A 17,046-nucleotide genomic window follows, 5' to 3' on the forward strand; every position below is an offset into this window, starting at 1 on the left:
TGATTTTTTTTTTTTTTTTTGGTTGGCTTCCCTCTGCACAGGAAAGGCTGGGAGAAGGCAGATCATGAATTTAGTTTTGGAAAGATGGTTCTGAGTTGCCTATGGTGGACAGCTAGGTGTAAATGGTCAATGCAGACCAGTATATAGTTAGTGCTCTGAAGCGCTGGAAAGAAATGAGATCCAAGATGGAATGACTGGGAGTCTGAATATGGCTGAAAATCATAAAAGGGAATGAAATAACTTCAACTCTCGGAAGGTGAGACAGGGTGGGAATCGGGAGTGCTAGAACATGCACTTAGACCAACATCTTTTAGAGAAACAGAATACAAAGACACTGTAAGGGTCTAAATCAATTAATTAATTAATGCAGGGATGGGGCAAATATTAACATTAAGACACAAAAAGGCCACAAATCAACGGCCATTTCTGAGGTGCCAAGAGCAAAATCAGGATACTGTGTATAATCCTTGCACACACAGCCACCGAGGGTGTGTGCAGACCACCAAAGCCACCCTTCCATTGGCCCCACCGACCTGCCCTCACCTTCTTTTATGAAACCAACTCTTCCCACTCCCCCGCCAGGAATGGGCAAGGGCACCTGTTTCTTGCTCTCACTTCTTCCAGGTGCAGCAAGAGTCCCAGTAAAGCCGTGTCTGAATTCTTCATCTGGCCTCTTACCAATTTCTACTGATTATGAGACAGGCTGGGACCTGAAATCTGGGACCTGAGACCCTTTGCTCCAGTGCTTGCACATGGACAAATGTCTCCTTGTGCAACAAAATACGAAAAAACTCATAAGGAACTAGAAATAACCGTATGCATGTGCAGTTGGGAAAAAACATAAACAACGAGGTGTACACACACACACACACACACACACACACACACACACAATTCCACTTCTGAGGACTCAGGAGCAAAAGCAGGGCATCCACAGGGCACTACATATGCACCCAGCAAAGCGAGGAGCAGACCACCTAAGCCACCCCTGTCCTGACCCCTAGACCCTCGCCCCATGTAGGGAGCCAGCTCGCCTGACTTAGGGAGGGAGCAAGCAAGGACACCTGTTACTTGTTTTCTCCCCCTCCTGTTGCAACACAGGTGCCAATAAAGCCTTGTCTGAATTTCTTATCTGGCTTTTTATCAGTTTCTACTGATTAAGAAGTCCAAGAACCCTGGCTGGTAACAATTATAGAGTTTAAGGACCCTACTAGTAACAAAGGCATCTTGTGTTTTAGTCACTTTCGAGTTGGACTCTTCGCAACCCTATGGACTGCAGGCTGCCAGGCTCCTCAGTCCCTGAGATGCTCCAGGCAAGAATACTGGAGTGCCTATCCATTCCCTTCTCCAGGGGATCTTCCCCACCCAGGGACGGAACCTGGGTCTCCCACATTCTGGGCAGTCTTTACCATTTGAGCCACCAGGGAAGCCGGAAGACATCATGGGTCAAGACAATTTTTAAGTTGCAAATTTTAAGGGTGACTTGGCTAAGATGATAGAGGAACCAGGAGAGAGTGATGTCAGGAAAGCTAACTGAGAAGACCTCAGCATGGAGGAAGGGCTCCAGCAACACTGTAAAAACCAAACAAGCAAACAGCTCACACAACTGTTAACAATGAAGGAAGGTGGCTTCATACAAAGCCCAACGATGAACTTAAAACTGGGATTTTTTTCACAGTCAAGGCCAACTGACTTGTTTTTCCTGAGAGGCCAATCGTGTTCTTCTTCACCGCCCTACACTTTACTCCCTTTTTCCACGTAGTGTAAGTCTCCTTCAGAAATCGCTGATTTGAGGGACTCACTTCCCACTCCTTTTCCCCTCCCCCCTACTTGCTATTTCCTTGGCGACCATCACTTAACTAACCCAAGGAGAGAGAGGGCGTTGCCCGAGGGAACAGAATCCACCGGAGCAGCCGCTGAGAGAGCTGGAGAGGAGCGAGGGCTGGCTGAGCGGAGAGAAGCGCGGAGCAGGCGCCAGGTGGGGGCGATGGGCGGCTCCGCACCTCCCGGACCGGGTCTCTGGGGCGCAGCACGTGTCGCGCGAAACTTGCAAGGCGCGGGCTACGCGGCGGGGGCTCAAGGTCTGGGTGGTGTCGGGGCTGCGGGCGCACCTTGGCACCCGCAGGTTCCTCCTCTGAGCACCCATCGCGCTTTGGCTCCCAGGTCTCAGATCTTTTTCCTTTCTCCACCAGTCTAACCATTCTTGAAATCCCCGTGTTTTCCTTTAAACTCTGTTCTCTCCTCCTTTGTTCAAAAGTTCCGGAATATTGCTAAAACGGCGCGCCTCGGGGCTGCTGCTATTTTTTTCTTCACTTTGGGAGCAACCGCTGAAACTTAAGGGCTGAATTTGAGTGGGGGTTGGGGCTTCTGTCCTGGAGAAGGAAACGGCAACCCACTCCAGTATTCATGCTTGGAGAATTCCATGGACAGAGGAGCCTGGTGGGCTACAGTCCATGCGGTCGCAAAGAGTCGGACACGACTGAGCAATTAACACTGGGGCCTCTGTGGTGGCCCAGACGGTAAAGAATCCGTTTACAGTGCAGGAGACCCAGGTTGGATCCCCGGGTCAGGTAGATCCCCTGGAGAAGGAACTGGCAACCCACTCCAGTACTCTTGCCTGGAGAATCCCATGGGGTCGCAAGAGAGTCCGACGTGACGACTAACATACTTTTTGGCCTTGAACAGGCAGCTGGGAGCGATATTTGCACTTTGGTGTTTTTGTATAGCACACAAACCTTCAAAATTCTACTTGACTGCTTAGATTTGGGGGAGAGGGGGGTTAATAACACAGCCCCGCCAAGGGAACGCTTATAACAGCTTGCTGAGAAAAACGAAGAGGGCTAAAGCTTTGCAGTTTTGTGGACGAACCTGTGAATTGAATGATTAGGTATTTTTTAACCAGGCTGCATTTTATCTGAGGTGGACACCTGCTTAAGATTTAAGAACACCTAGAGAGGATTTTGTAGGAAGAAACCTGCTTTGAAAGAACGGGCTTTACAGAGCTTTAAGATTGATCCTGGGGACCTATTTGCTATTAATGGTATTTCTCAGTTTTAGACATGTGTAGTTCTTGAAAAAAAAAAAAAAAAGTGTTTTTGTTTTTCTTTTTCTCTTTATACCTCAAGTTGAATGTGAGAGTTAAGTCCCCAGTGATTAAGGTTCCTGGGAAAAGTTACACAAGCTTTTTGGATCAATGCATTTTTAAAACAAAAGAAATTGATTACTAAATTGTTCTTCCAATTTGTTTCAATTTCATCCACAGTATTTGAAATATTTTTCAAAAAGATGGTATAATTTTAGAATGTGAGAAATTACTTCCAGCAAAGTAGCAGTGTGTAGGTGTTCTAGATTTTCATTAATTAAGCTTAAATACTTTCACACAATGCAATGTAATTTTTGTATAATTGCCTGATAATTCGTTTGATTGCTAACACCTCCTTTGTATTAAATTATGGCAGCTCCTAAAAGAAAATTGTTTGGCTCTTTGTCATTTGTTGAAAAGTATTGATGTATCTAGTTTTCTTGGGTGGACAATATCATGAAGCACTTACTTATCAGTGCCTTAATGTTTGGTTGAATGAGCAGTCTAAATCGTAGAGACCTGACTTTAAAGTGATACATGCACAACCTAAGGAATGTTCAGTAGTTTAATTTTGAAGCTAAAAATATGCATGTTTGAGCTGAATATACTTTTGCAGATGGAGAAATCAATTATTCTACTGCTCTGCCTACAATATGTTGTTAAGGTAAGACATTTTTTAATGTACCCTTTTTGGAATAACTAAATGGGCTTCCCTGGTGGCTCAGAGGTTAAAGCGCCTGCCTCCAATGCGGGAGACCCGGGTTCAATCCCTGGGTTGGGAAGATCCCCTGGAGAAGGAAATGGTAACCCACTCCAGTATTCTTGCCTGGAAAATCCCATGGATGGAGAGGCCTGGTAGGCTACAGTCCATGGGGTCGCAAAGAGTCGGACACGACTGAGCAACTTCACTTACTAATGGGCAAGGAGTTATTGCATTGAGTCTATCTATTTTGGAAAATAGAATATAAGAGAAATAACACTAAATATTAGATTTAGTACCTAAGAAAAAATGTCTGCTAGGTTGCTCTGCAAAGATATGCATATTGGTGGCAGCTGTTTTCACTGCTTGCAGATTGTTTGGGGGGAATAATCACTGCAGGAGGAGAGATCAGAACTTGGTAAAAGACCCAGTAATAGTGAAACATTTTAAAGTTGTTTTGGGTAGGAAGTTTGAATATATCATTCTCTTGAGAGTTGAATTCTTATTTGTCATCTAGGGAACATAAAGGTCTCTGATAACGTGGTCTGGCTGTTTTGCCTCAATTGCTAATATTTTCTTTACCTACAAATGAACCAAGGTTTTGAAATTAGAGTCAGGTATTTTGCACTCAAACTTAGGTTCATTCTAAGTGTTGTCAAGAATCTGTTATCATCAAGGCGCACAGTTTGACGGGCTAAGACGGTGTGCTGGGACCTTGTTTCTTTATCCCCGTTGACCCCGGAATCACCGAGTTTCCTACTGTGTTTGTGTGTTAGTTGCTCAGTCGTGTCCAACTCTTTGCAACCCCATGGACTGGAGCCCACCAGGCTCCTCTGTCCATGAAAATTTCCAGGCACGACCACTGGAGTAGGTTGCCATTTCCTATTCTATGGGATCTTCCTAACCCCAGGATCCAGTACGCATCTCCTGCATCAGCAGGCGGTTTCTTTACCACAAGCCACCTGGGAAGCCCATGGTGTTTCCTAACATGCATCTAAAATTTGCCTGCTTTTATTCGACTTGCCTTTCTTTTACTTATTATTGTAGTTGATTTACAGAGTTGTGTTAGTTCCTTCTGTACAGCAAAGTGAATTGTTTCTACGTATATCCACTCTTTTTTTAAGATTCTTTTCCCATATAGGTCTTTACAGAGTGTTGAGTAGAGTTTCATGTGCTGTATAATAGGACCTTATTAGTTACCTGATGTATATATGCCAATCTCAACCTTCCAATTTATCCCTCCCCAACCTTTCCCCCTTGTAACCATAAACTTGTTTTCTACATCTGTGACTCTTATTACCGTTTTGTAGATAAGTTCATTTATATCATTCTTTTTTTGATTCCACATATAAGCGATATTCATACAATATCATCTTTCTCTGACTTCCTTAACTTAGTATGATAATCTCTACGTCCATCCATGTTGCTGCAAATGGCATTAGTTTGTTCTTTTTTTAGTGTTTACTTGCCTTTAAGTTTTTTCCCAAACTGTGCTTATAAATAGTGTATCCAATGGACGTTGTTTAATTCATGTGTAGAAATTATTTCTAAAATATTTTTAAATTATAATTTGGTATAGTCTAGGTTTCATTTTTGTAAATTTGCTTATGAAACAATAACCCAGAATGCATTTTAATTTTTCTTCAGCATTATTATTCTTTCTCATTTCAGATCTCAAGAAGTTTCCACTATATACCAAAGGATAAACAAACAACAGTTTTTATTGAATGGGATGAATTTCCTAAGGGAGGAAGTCCTGAATTTTATTTTTTAAAATACCAACTTGTTAATAATTTTGCTCAAGAAGTAAGGCATCTTTTATTTCATGGGTCTGATAAAAGTGAGCATAGTAAATTTGTTATAACTAAATGCCTCATCATAAATAGGAATTTAATAGCTATTGCAATTTCTTATTTTAATTTTACTAATATATATAATTCTAGCATTTTATGAAATATCTTTAATAACTAGGTCAAAATAGTATTTGACTATTTCATTAGAATGTTTATGAATTTGCCTTTATAGAATTTATATACTACACAGTATTTAAAAAATAATATTTTATATAAAAATAATTTATATATGTTTGCATTTCATATTGGAAAAACTGCTATGAAGATATACAGCAGTCAAACTTCTAATTATAATGTATCTTACATAGTTAATAAACATTTCTTAGGCAAATAAATCTCCTTATTTACAGAATGTTAAAAAGATTCTTGCAGAACCACAAAAGTTTCCAAAATCAATACTAACACTAGAAGAAAATGAAGATTATCACATCGTTATACAGTCTGTAAAATATGGACAAATTTTAAGTGAAAAGTCATTTCAAACTCGTAAGTAGTGTGTATGTGTTGTTCAGCTATCTTACCTAATCTTGAAAGGAAAAATGTTTTATTACCAGATAATTTGAATTTTACAATGATGAACAGATAGGTAATGGTAATCAAAAAAATCACATCATGATAGTATTTTGTTTGGTTATAATTTAGTTTTCAAAATTTAAAGGAAATTGAAGCTAAAGTAAGAATACAGTTTTCAGTTTTGGCATTTAATGTGTGCCAAAATGGTAGATAGGTATAGTGTAGATTGACACATAATCCAGATTATCCTTAAACTATAATGTGGACTGTAGTCTGCTGTAATTCATTCATTCTAAATAGAGTACCAGAAACTCCCATATAATCCAGGAAACATTTTATAGTTGGATCAAGTTTTTCCATCATGGTGAATCTTTGGTAATTCAACATACCTTGTGTTTCTTTCCGTTTTATTTGAAACTGTGCTAATTATTTGCCCTGATCTTTTAGGTGGAGTATCAGCTAGAAATATTGAAACAGTAGCAACAAGTACGAGTGTTTCTTTTAACTGGAGTGTGCTATCTTCCAATGACATTTTGGTGTCAATATTGCTTAATAATTCTTCACAAGTTATGCAGAATGTCATGTTTTATGAGTGGGATGACTTGAAACCTGCCACCTTATATGTTTTTACACTTGAATTTAAACAATTGCATTTGGATTTTATAAATATACTTCAGAGATTGGATATTCAAATTGAAACAGGTATGTAGATATTTATTAATTTATATATTTATTATGTATCTTGTAGATAAATTGGTAGCCTTTAAAAAGTGATTCAGTCAAGTATTAACCAGTGTAAACTACTTGTAAATGAACTAGCATAGTCCTCTTTTTCTAACTATATTATTCCAATATTTGATTTATTGAACAAGCCAGATTTAGCTGGTAAAGATAATTTTTATTCCACCACTTCTTTTAAACTGAACCAAGTGGGTGCTCTTTCCTTTAACTCTGACAATGGTTCATATAGATTTTCCAGGAGATACTGGAGGACAGAGGAGCCTGGAGTGTTGTAGTCCATGGGGTTGCAGAGAGTTGGACGTGACTTAGTGTCGAACAACATATAGAGTCCATGAATTTTTGGGTAACTTCAATATATCAATGAATGGTCTCATTTCCAGATATTAAATTATCATTAAAATATAGTATAACATAGAAATATTTCATTAGCACACCCAGAATGCAGTGGACCCTCATAAATAACAAAAGGTGAAAAGTACAGCTCGGCAGACTTAGAGTGCTAACTACCAACTCCTCTAGTCTCAAGTTATTGTTCAGAAACATAGCATCAAATTGGATGCCGGGACACTTAGAGAGATTCTAGTCCACATGGTTGCTTTATGGTATGTCAATGGATTGTAGCTCTAAGAAGCAAATTCTTTTAAGAATCTGTGTCAAATAAATCTATCTTTCCTGAAGGAGGAAAAATATATATAAAATTTTCATTTTATTTGAAGTTTCTCCATTACTCATCCCCGATCAGACCTGACCTAAATTTGAAATACTGCAAGGGGGAGCTGAATGTGTTCAACTTTTGGTGTCTTCCTATTTCCTGTTCCTTCTCTCACATGGTAGGAAAAGATTTGAGGACAGAGTCCTAGGTGGCTAATAGGGGCAATGCGCTTTCTGTGATGAGCTAAGAGTCCCATTTCAATACCCTGTACAGGAACAATAAGTGGATCACAATATCTGTTAAAATAAATCTTGTTAGTAAAAAGACAATAAGGTAGTTAAAGCATTTCCTCTCATACTTCTTCCCCAAGGAAAACAAGACAACAGTTCAAAATATCCTTTACAGAGTGAACCAAGTCAGAAAAAGAAAAAAATATATAACACATATATATGAAATCTAGAAAAATGGTTCTGATGACGAACCTGTTTGTAGGGTAGGAATCAGGCATAGAGAGTGGATTTGTGGCCATGGAGGGAGAGGGTGGGATGAACTGAGAGCGGCACTGACGTATACACACAAGCACGTGGGAAATAGATGGTGGGAAGCTGCTGCATAGCTCAGGGAGCTCGGCTCAGTGCTCTGCCATGACCTAGAGGGGCAACATGAGGGGGATGGGAGGGAGCTATGAGAGGGAGGGGAAATGTGTGTGTATGTGTATATGTGTGTGTGTGTATATATTTATCTGATTCAGATTGTTTTACAGTAGAAACTAACTCAGCATTGCAAAACAATTATACTCCAATTAAAAAAAATCCTTTTTATATCTTCCTAATATGTTGGGTTGGTCACTGATGCTTCATCAGCATCAGCATGGTTTTACTCTGAACAGGATGATATTTTCCTGTCTCTCTGTGGCATGTAATCTTCGAGAAAGGACTAAATGGCCAGCCATTCCAGTTTTTTTTTTTTCTTTATCTGGAAAGTGAACCCATTTGAAATCAAATGACAAAGAGCAGAATTCATAGCAAGCATGATGTCTTGTGTATGTGTGCGTGTATGCCGAGTCATGTCTGACTCTCTGCGACCCCATGGACCATAGCCTGCCAGCCTCTGTTCCATGGAATTTCCTAGGCAAGATTGCTGGAGTGGGTTGCCATTTCCTACTCCAGGAGAGTCCTCTAAATTTAAAAAAAAGCCTGTAATTTACTTAAAAAGTTCTCTAGCAGTATAAGAGTAAAGGAAAGGAAGGGTAACCTAAAGTAATTTAGAAAGAAAAATATTTGTGGTTTTGCGTTAAGTTGTAATTGGGCAGTACTTCTGTATAATTAATTCTTAAAGCTACTTAAAACTATTTTAGTTGGTAACAATTCACTTACTACTAGAATAAAGCAGCTTTAGCACTTTTATTGGTTTAGGAGAAATATAGGGAAAGTGCACAGTTAATACTATGAGGTTTTTAGAGTTAACCTCTGTAGATGTTAAATAGAGTTATGAAATGTTATATTGCTGAATCCATCTTTAACAAAAACATTTTTCTTTTGGTAGGTTCATGTTCACAAGGATGGGTAGCATTAAAAAATAGCTGTTACAGAATCAGCAAAGAGAGTAAGCCATGGAATATAGCCCAGCAATACTGTAAGCTATCCTTAAGTTCTGCACATCTGGTGGATATAAAAAATGAGGAGGAAAAAAAATTTGTATTTTCACATCTCAGGTCAAAGAATCAAATAATAATATGGACTGGTCTTAACGACTTTAAGGTCAGTAGATATAAAGAATATGTATTGTGATAAAATTGTTTTTACCTATGTTCATTCATTCATCTATTTCTTCTTACCTTAATTCAGTAAATATATATATATATATATTTTAATTTTTTTTTTTACTTTACAATACTGTATTGGTTTTGCCATACATCAGCATGAATCCGCCACGGGTGTAAATAAATATTTACTGAGTACTTCTTATAACCAGGGGATTCCCTGGTGGCTCAGACAGTAAAGAATCCACCTGCAATGTGGGAGACTTGGGTTCAATCCCTGGGTTGGGAGATCCACTGGAGTGGAACCCCCTCCAGTATTCTGGCCTGGAGAATTCTGTGTTCTATATAGTCCATGGGGTCGCAAAGAGTTGGACATGACTGAGCAACTTTCACTTCACTTCCTATAAGCCTGACACTGTTTCTCTTTATTTTTCCATTATCTTTCTTTTTTTAGAGTATTTATAGGTTCACAGCAAAATTGAAGGAAAGACAGAGATTACCCATGTACCCTCCACCTCCAGACACACATTGCCTCCCCCATTAGGAGCATCACCAACCAGGATGGTAATCTGTTACAACCCAGGAGCCTGTGTTGATACATCATCATCACTCAAAGCCTAGGGTTTCCATCATGGTTCAGCCTTGGTTTCATTCATTCTATGGGTTTGGATAAATATAATATGTACCCATCATTTTAGTATGGTACAGAGTATTTTCATTGTCCTAAAAACCCTCTTTTCTCTGTCTATTCATTTCTTCCCCACCTCCTCCAATCTCTTTTGTAGGCATTCATTTCTTTATCTAATTTTTTTTTTAATTTTGATTTTTCCCAGACCCCGTATTGAGTACGAGTGATCTTATTCATTTCTTATTTTTTTCCCACCTGAACCAGTTCTCAAATGTTCATCTAGCCCACTTTCCTCTTATGAGGTTCAGTTCAGTTTAGTTGCTTAGTCATGTCCGACTCTCTGTGACCCCATGGACTGAACACGCCAGGCCTCCCTGTCCATCACCAACTCCGGGAGTCTACCCAAAGTCATGTCCATCGAGTTGGTGATGCCATCCAATCATCTTATCCTCTGTCATCCCCTTCTCCTCCTGCCATCAGTCTTTCTCAACATCAGGGTCTTTTCAAGAGAGTCAGCTCTTCACATCAGCTGGCCAAAGTATTAAGGAGTTTCAGCTTCAACATCAGTCCTTCCAGTGAACACCCAGAACTGATGATCTTTAGGATGGACTGGTTGGCTCTCCTTGCAGTCCAAGGGACTCTCAAGAGTCTTCTCCAACACCACAGTTCAAAAAGTTTCAGACATCTATCTAGTTTTCTTCTGCTTATTTTTCCCTTTTGAAGTTTTCCACAGACACCTCAATATTGCCAAAACTGACTTTTCACATCCTTCCCATCAAACCTGCTCCACTTCCTCTCTTTCTTACCTCTGTGAACAATGCAATCATATGAACCTGAAAACTTGGAGGTCTCCATTTCACTTCTTTCACTGTAGACATCCAGGTTTTAGAGTTCAGTTTTACTAAAAGAGATACAGAACAATCTGAAAATTTTAGTCAATACCGGTGAGATAAGGAGTGAGTGACATTTTTCTCCAAACATTCCTAACCCTGTGGAATAGCTCATGAAATCTCATTTTGGTTAAAGTTTTGTAGGAAAGCTTGAGACCTAACACTACCTTTGTCTAACCTGTGTTTTCTTCTTGGTGTTCCATTTATTTTTATTTCCTGCCACTCTGTTCTCCATGAGATACTCTGATCTCTCGTGACCCAAGGCAAATTCGATCAGTTTTGATACCAGTTTTTCTTTAGAAGTTTGTGTAAGCTTGGGTGAAACTATTGGCAGTCTTTAAGTACATTTTCATCATTCCGTTAATGAGATTTATTTATCTTTTAATGGGCAGTGAAGGGAATTCTAATAAAGATTCCTCAAACCACAGTTCATCTCAGAAGTCCTCCTTCCAGTGTGCTAGTCTCTTTCCAGTAGGCCAGTTATATATGTAATTTCTTTCCTGCTTCTAGGTTGGTGGTACTGAACTGTTTAAATTAGAATGCTTTCTTCCAATAGTTAGGTTACTGGTTTTTGCTATGAAGTTAGATCATACACCCATGAGAGGCAAAGTGAGGCTCTCAAGGCATCCTTGTGATGGTTATGAATTTTTCTAAAGTGTCTAAGATACAGATTCTGCTTTAAGATACTTAAAAATAATTTGGAAAGTGAGTGAAACATCAAAGTAACTATTAAAAAAAAAACTTCCTTTGTAATAATAGCTGAGTCCTATAATATCTCCTAAGTGCTAAGTATAGTTCTATGTGATTTACTTGTGTGACAGAGGAAATTAGCACACCTGTCTGATCTTAACCACTATATTCTACAACCTTTCAAGCTGTTCTCTTGAGGTTGACATCAGAGTTAACTTCTGGGTCAATCCTTGTGATAGACTGAGAAAGTCATCACCCCTTTAAGTAAAGCCATGCTAAGTAAGTGTGAGTTTGTTATTGGATGTCATAGAAAAAGATTGATTCATCATTACATCCTAGTTTCCAAATGGGACTTGGCCACTCAATAGGAACTTAATGAAAGATTAATAAGTTCTATATTCTACTTTTGGAAGGATTACATATGTAATTCTCATTGAGTTCTTGCAACAGCCTTATGAATAGGCAATGTAATTATTCTCATTTTATAGATAAGGAAAATGAAATAACAGAAATATCCTGGGTCACGTAGCTAACAAATGGCCATGCCAGACCTCAAACCTGTATCTGTTTGACCAACATTCATGCCCTAATTGTCTGACCATACTGCCTCTGAGCCTCTGTCTGTTTTCAAAATGGCAGTACAATATATACAATACAGCAGGCTCTTTAAGGAAATTATATTCCTCCATTCTACTTGATGGAATTGGAATGTACTTAAAAATCTCGTTAGAATATCTGAAGGGAGCAGATCTTTTCAGTTTTCATCCATGCCACTAGCTTGGCACTGTGCTTGATGCTGGGGATGGCGTCATAATCACAGTATGGACATAGTCTTAGTTTTCGTAGAACTCATGGTCTCTAGGAATTATATTTGATTTTGAGCCACTGTTCTGTGCCTGGTCTTTGGCATTCATACTCTAAACCTGTTGACTGCCATGCAGAGTGGTCCTGATTAGCTCCATTGCACTGGTGAGAATATTTCATTTCTAAGAGGTTAGCAGTTGTCTGTTACTTAGATAGTAAGTGGCAAAACTGTTGATTAGAATCCAGGTATATTTTTGTCAAAGCTTCTACTTTCCCTACTACCCCTTTCAAGGAGAGTAGCCACTACCTAAAGACAGATTTATTACTTGTGAAAGTTGAGGTTGATGCTACTCACTACTGACATCCTTACCAGAATGGTAATAGAAACCTCTTCTGATGCTTAAGACTTATGTGATGACTTGAATCAAAATAATCTCTGAAGAATAAAGGGTCTGTGCCTGGCATTGTTTTGAGCACTTCGCATGCACTGCCTGTAATGCTCACAACAAATTAGATGTAGTTTCTATCACTACACCTATTTTCCAGACGAGAAAACAGAGGTTTAATGCAAAAATTTATTCTCCTGAAGACATGGCTAATGAATGGATGAAAATGAACTCTGCCTCCAGCTCAGAATCTTTATCATGAAAGAAATCTGCAAGAAAATATGAAACTGGTTGATTTAACAATCTTAGAAAATTTTATAATATAGATATCTAATAAAAATCTTTAAATACACATATTTGAAATGTGACTTTTCCTTTAAATTGGCTTAATTTGTACATCTTATTACAGAAAGAAGGTCATCTCACATGGACAGATGGATCATCTTTTGACCTTAAGGAAAATGAAATACTTTCTTTTCCACTACTACCCAAGAATGAAACAGATTGCTACATTTTACAGCAAAATTCAACTGGATCAAACTATTTCTTTACAGGATTTTTCTGTTATGTTCCGTTGCCATATATTTGTGAATATGAAGGTAATTATTTTTTTAGTGTTTGTCTATTCATGCATCTTCTTTTATTACTTTAAAGATAGAATTATAATTTCTAATAAAAATAGTGCTCTTCTATTTCTTTCAGCACCTTCTCTGCAGGAAAACCTTTTGTTCTATGTAAAGGATGTTGGAACAACTGAAGTTGTGTTTAGTTGGAATAATTTGAGTGCTTGGAATAATTTGAATAAGTGGCTGAAACTTGGGTATAAAATTATCATTAAATATTATTTAGATTGTACAGAAGAGCAACATTTTGAAAGCATGCCCCCAGATACTACAGAGAAAGCAATTACACAATTGTATCCTGGCCGTGTTTACAGATTTTTATTCTCTGCAATAAATGAATGGGAGGCAAAAACTACTTTAAGTCCAGTATTCACTGTTGAAACACGTAAGTCACAAGATATCTGAAAGTATAATTTTTCAAATATTTAATATCATCATTAGCATGTAATTCCTGAGGGCCTGCTATTTTCTTATAAGATTCTGAGAAATATCTCTTTAACCATTTAAAATTACAATGAATCTGTTTATGTGTTTGGCTTTCCTATTAAACTATACACCCAGAAGGGCAGGAACTATATCTTATTTACAGTAGTGAGACTGGTTCCCAGTTCACAGTAGGTAATAAGTTTGGGGGAAGCTGAATTTTTGATGTGCTAAAGCAGGAGATAAACAGACATGCATCCTGGATTATAAGGGACTTACAATGGAGAGAATTAGTAAGGAATAAAATTAAATGCAAACAAAATTGTATAGAGAAGTGTAATTACCCAAATTCCCAGTCCATGGTACATTTAATAAATGCTTTTTAGCATTCAGAGGGTGAGTGACAGGGGCAGAATTATGGAAGGGATAGGCTTAGATTCAAACTTGAAGGAAGAAAAGCACATCGTGAGCAAAAGTGTGCTGATGTGAATTTGCAGGAAAAGAACAGTGTGGACCGACTGGAGACCTTCGGGCATGAGGGTAATAGTGGTTTGAGCAGTGGGTAGCATCAGATTCGGGCATGCTAGCAGTCTCTGTTTTAGATGGTTGGACTTGACCTTAGAAACACGGGAAATCCATGAAGACTATGGTTTCTAAGTCTTGTTTTACCTTTTCCAAGTACTTTAGTGCATTATTTTATAGTCTGTGTCTCAGCATTTGGAGTAGCTGTAGTGAAATGAGAAAACTGAGCTTCAGAAAGGAGTACATTGACTAGACTAACATGGCTTGTTAAGCCACGCAAGAATCCAGGCACCCAGATGGTCTTCTTTTAACTGTTGAACTATTGCTTCTAAAGAAAGAATCAAAAAGAATGTGTGTGCATGTTTCTGTGTTGGGAGGGTAGGGAACGGATACAGGTTTGAGGCTGATAATTGCAAGGCGCCACTTTAGGAAAACTAATATGGAGGGATTAACTGGGGAAATAACTGGCACCGGATGAAACAATCTGGAGTTGGGAAATATTTCTGTAAGAGGATGAATGCCTGAGTTCCAGTGATGTTAGGGATGAAGAATGAATAATATGAAGTCCCCGCCCTCTTGTCGCAAGGCAGAAATAAAAGACATAACATGATGACTGAGTGTCAGAAGTAGCATTTTGGTGACGCTTGTAATAAAATTGCATAGTAGTGTGTGTCAAACACTTTTGACAAGTGCTTTACTTTCCACATTTTATTTAATCTTCATAATTACTACTATAATACCCATTTTATATTAAAAAAAAAACCTGAGGCTCAGAAAGAATAAGTAATTCACTCAGGAAGTTGGAGATATAAATTGGAAGTGTCAGGGCTCAAATCTAATTTTCCTTTTCTCTCCAAATTTAGAGTATCATGGAAGTACTGAGAAGTAAGAGGTTACTCTCCCAAACCGTATTACTAGTATAATGTCTTTTTTTTTTTGGTTTCTTCTCATCTACTAGGTCCATTATCACCCCAAAATGTCACAGTTACTCATGTGACCCCAACGGAAATATTTTTACACTGGGATGCTCCAGATCCTGTATCTTTTGACCATTATCTTGTGGTTATTTTGGATGCTGAAAATGCTAAATCAGAAGTGTTTGTTGAAAAACCCAACACATCCAAAACAATTGGAAATCTCAAATTTTTCCATCATTATCTGATCTATCTATTCAGTGTGGCAGAAAGAGGAACTCTAAGCTTCTTTGAGAAACCTATTTCAGCCGTTACAGGTATGGGCACATTTTGCTTTTTGATCAGTACAAACTGCATACTTTGAAATACTGTTTTGCTGAAATTTAATTGTGTTGATCCTTCATTAGTGTCTAGATGTTGAATCATGATTCTAAGCATGGATTCTAAATACTAAATTAACTTAGATTTAAATGAACTCCTTAAATATCTGCATTTTTCCTACCAGAGTTCCTAGAAGGAATATTTCTTACCATAGCCTTTGTTGGAAAATAAATTATCCTAAAAGATGAAGATTAGTTACCCAGTTCTCTTTGATAGCTTCAGACCCAGCAAGTAGGTCTGCACATTTAATCATGCTCTTTTCCTATGCAATGTTATGCGTTGACCTCTAGGGAGCAGTGTCACTCCAGGACTTTTGGTGAAGACGGTTCTAAACTACACTCACCTTGGCATAGCAGTTTTTGAATCATCGTCTAGAACATAATCATTAAAGTAACCTATCTTTTAATTAAGCATTCTGTTTACCCCTAAAGTCAGTCTTTTTTGAAAGGAGAAAACTCGATTCATGAAAGCACATAACTCAGCACACTGTATTGTCTGTGCAATGTGTAGTTAACACGTTTACATGCAAGGTTCTTTGAAATTTCACCAGCTAAAATTTAAACACGAGAACTGAAGGAGGAGGAATGGAAAGCCTGCATGGGCACAGCCACAGATTAACCTTCTCATCCTTGGGAATACTTGGGATTCTTTGACAATGACAATGATGATTATTTGTAAAGCAAATAATAAAATATATCATTTCATGCTTACTGAATGCAAATACTTAAGATACATGCATTCAGTGTTGCAAATCCTAATCAGAAGTATTTTTCCAGTTGGATACTGGAGAACAGATGTGTTCTTATCCCCAAGCTCAGACAAAGCATGTCAATTGATACATGCTTGATTGAGTTCCTGACACTTTAGGAAGATGCTTTCATTTTTAACTGACAGGCAGACTAGGAGGATTTCTCACAGATTGATTAATTTTTAAATCACATTAAAATCTTCCGTGGGATGTACCTATTTGTGCAGTAGACGGACAGGAGAAAGGTACATGTGAGCCTGCACATTTAATTGTGTGACTTGCCATATATGTTGACTCTAAACTGACATAGCAGTGCATGTTTAAGGATTTAGTAATCCAATGCTCTTTTACTTTCCTATGGTTGAAGCAATATTCCTTTTTTTCCCCATTCATTATTTACTCAATAGATTATGTTTTAGTGTTAGGAATTGCATTGGAGGCTAGAAATGCAAAGATGAATAAGACTAGGATCTACCTTCAGAGGACTTACATGTTAATGGAGTGAGACAAATTTTTTAAAATAATGATTGTGTGTTATAATTGCTATGAAGGCTTATGCTGTTGATACTATAGGAGCATAGAGAGAAATCTGTTAACTCAGACCGGGGTACAAGGATAACCGTGAGACTCTTTGTGGAGGAGTGATACACTGAGTCATGAGGGGAGGTGAGAGTGAGCCGAGCAGGAGTGGGGATCCAGAAGCGTGCTGCGAGGAGGGCAAGCAGCATGTGAAC

The 17,046-nt window shown here is 38.3% G+C and overlaps 1 protein-coding gene and 1 non-coding gene across 2 annotated transcripts in view; both read left to right on the top strand.

The window, feature by feature from the left end:
- Window positions 1-760: 760 nt before the first annotated feature.
- Window positions 761-17,046, top strand: part of LOC138436298 (fibronectin-like) — a 35,799-nt gene continuing 19,513 nt past the window's right edge. Inside the window, exons 1-10 of the mRNA XM_069581940.1 lie at window positions 761-814; window positions 1,763-1,978; window positions 3,699-3,746; window positions 5,454-5,588; window positions 5,986-6,121; window positions 6,596-6,850; window positions 9,087-9,301; window positions 13,111-13,300; window positions 13,404-13,709; window positions 15,228-15,500. Coding sequence (XP_069438041.1) covers window positions 761-814; window positions 1,763-1,978; window positions 3,699-3,746; window positions 5,454-5,588; window positions 5,986-6,121; window positions 6,596-6,850; window positions 9,087-9,301; window positions 13,111-13,300; window positions 13,404-13,709; window positions 15,228-15,500 — 1,828 coding nt within the window. The remainder of the gene's footprint in view (window positions 815-1,762; window positions 1,979-3,698; window positions 3,747-5,453; window positions 5,589-5,985; window positions 6,122-6,595; window positions 6,851-9,086; window positions 9,302-13,110; window positions 13,301-13,403; window positions 13,710-15,227; window positions 15,501-17,046) is intronic.
- TRNAW-CCA (transfer RNA tryptophan (anticodon CCA)) lies at window positions 3,793-3,864 on the top strand. Its single transcript has one exon. It is a non-coding gene; the product is annotated as a tRNA-Trp (tRNA).

The sequence above is a fragment of the Ovis canadensis genome, chromosome 3 (assembly GCF_042477335.2).
Source record: "Ovis canadensis isolate MfBH-ARS-UI-01 breed Bighorn chromosome 3, ARS-UI_OviCan_v2, whole genome shotgun sequence".
In the NCBI taxonomy this organism is placed as follows: Eukaryota; Metazoa; Chordata; class Mammalia; order Artiodactyla; family Bovidae; genus Ovis; species Ovis canadensis.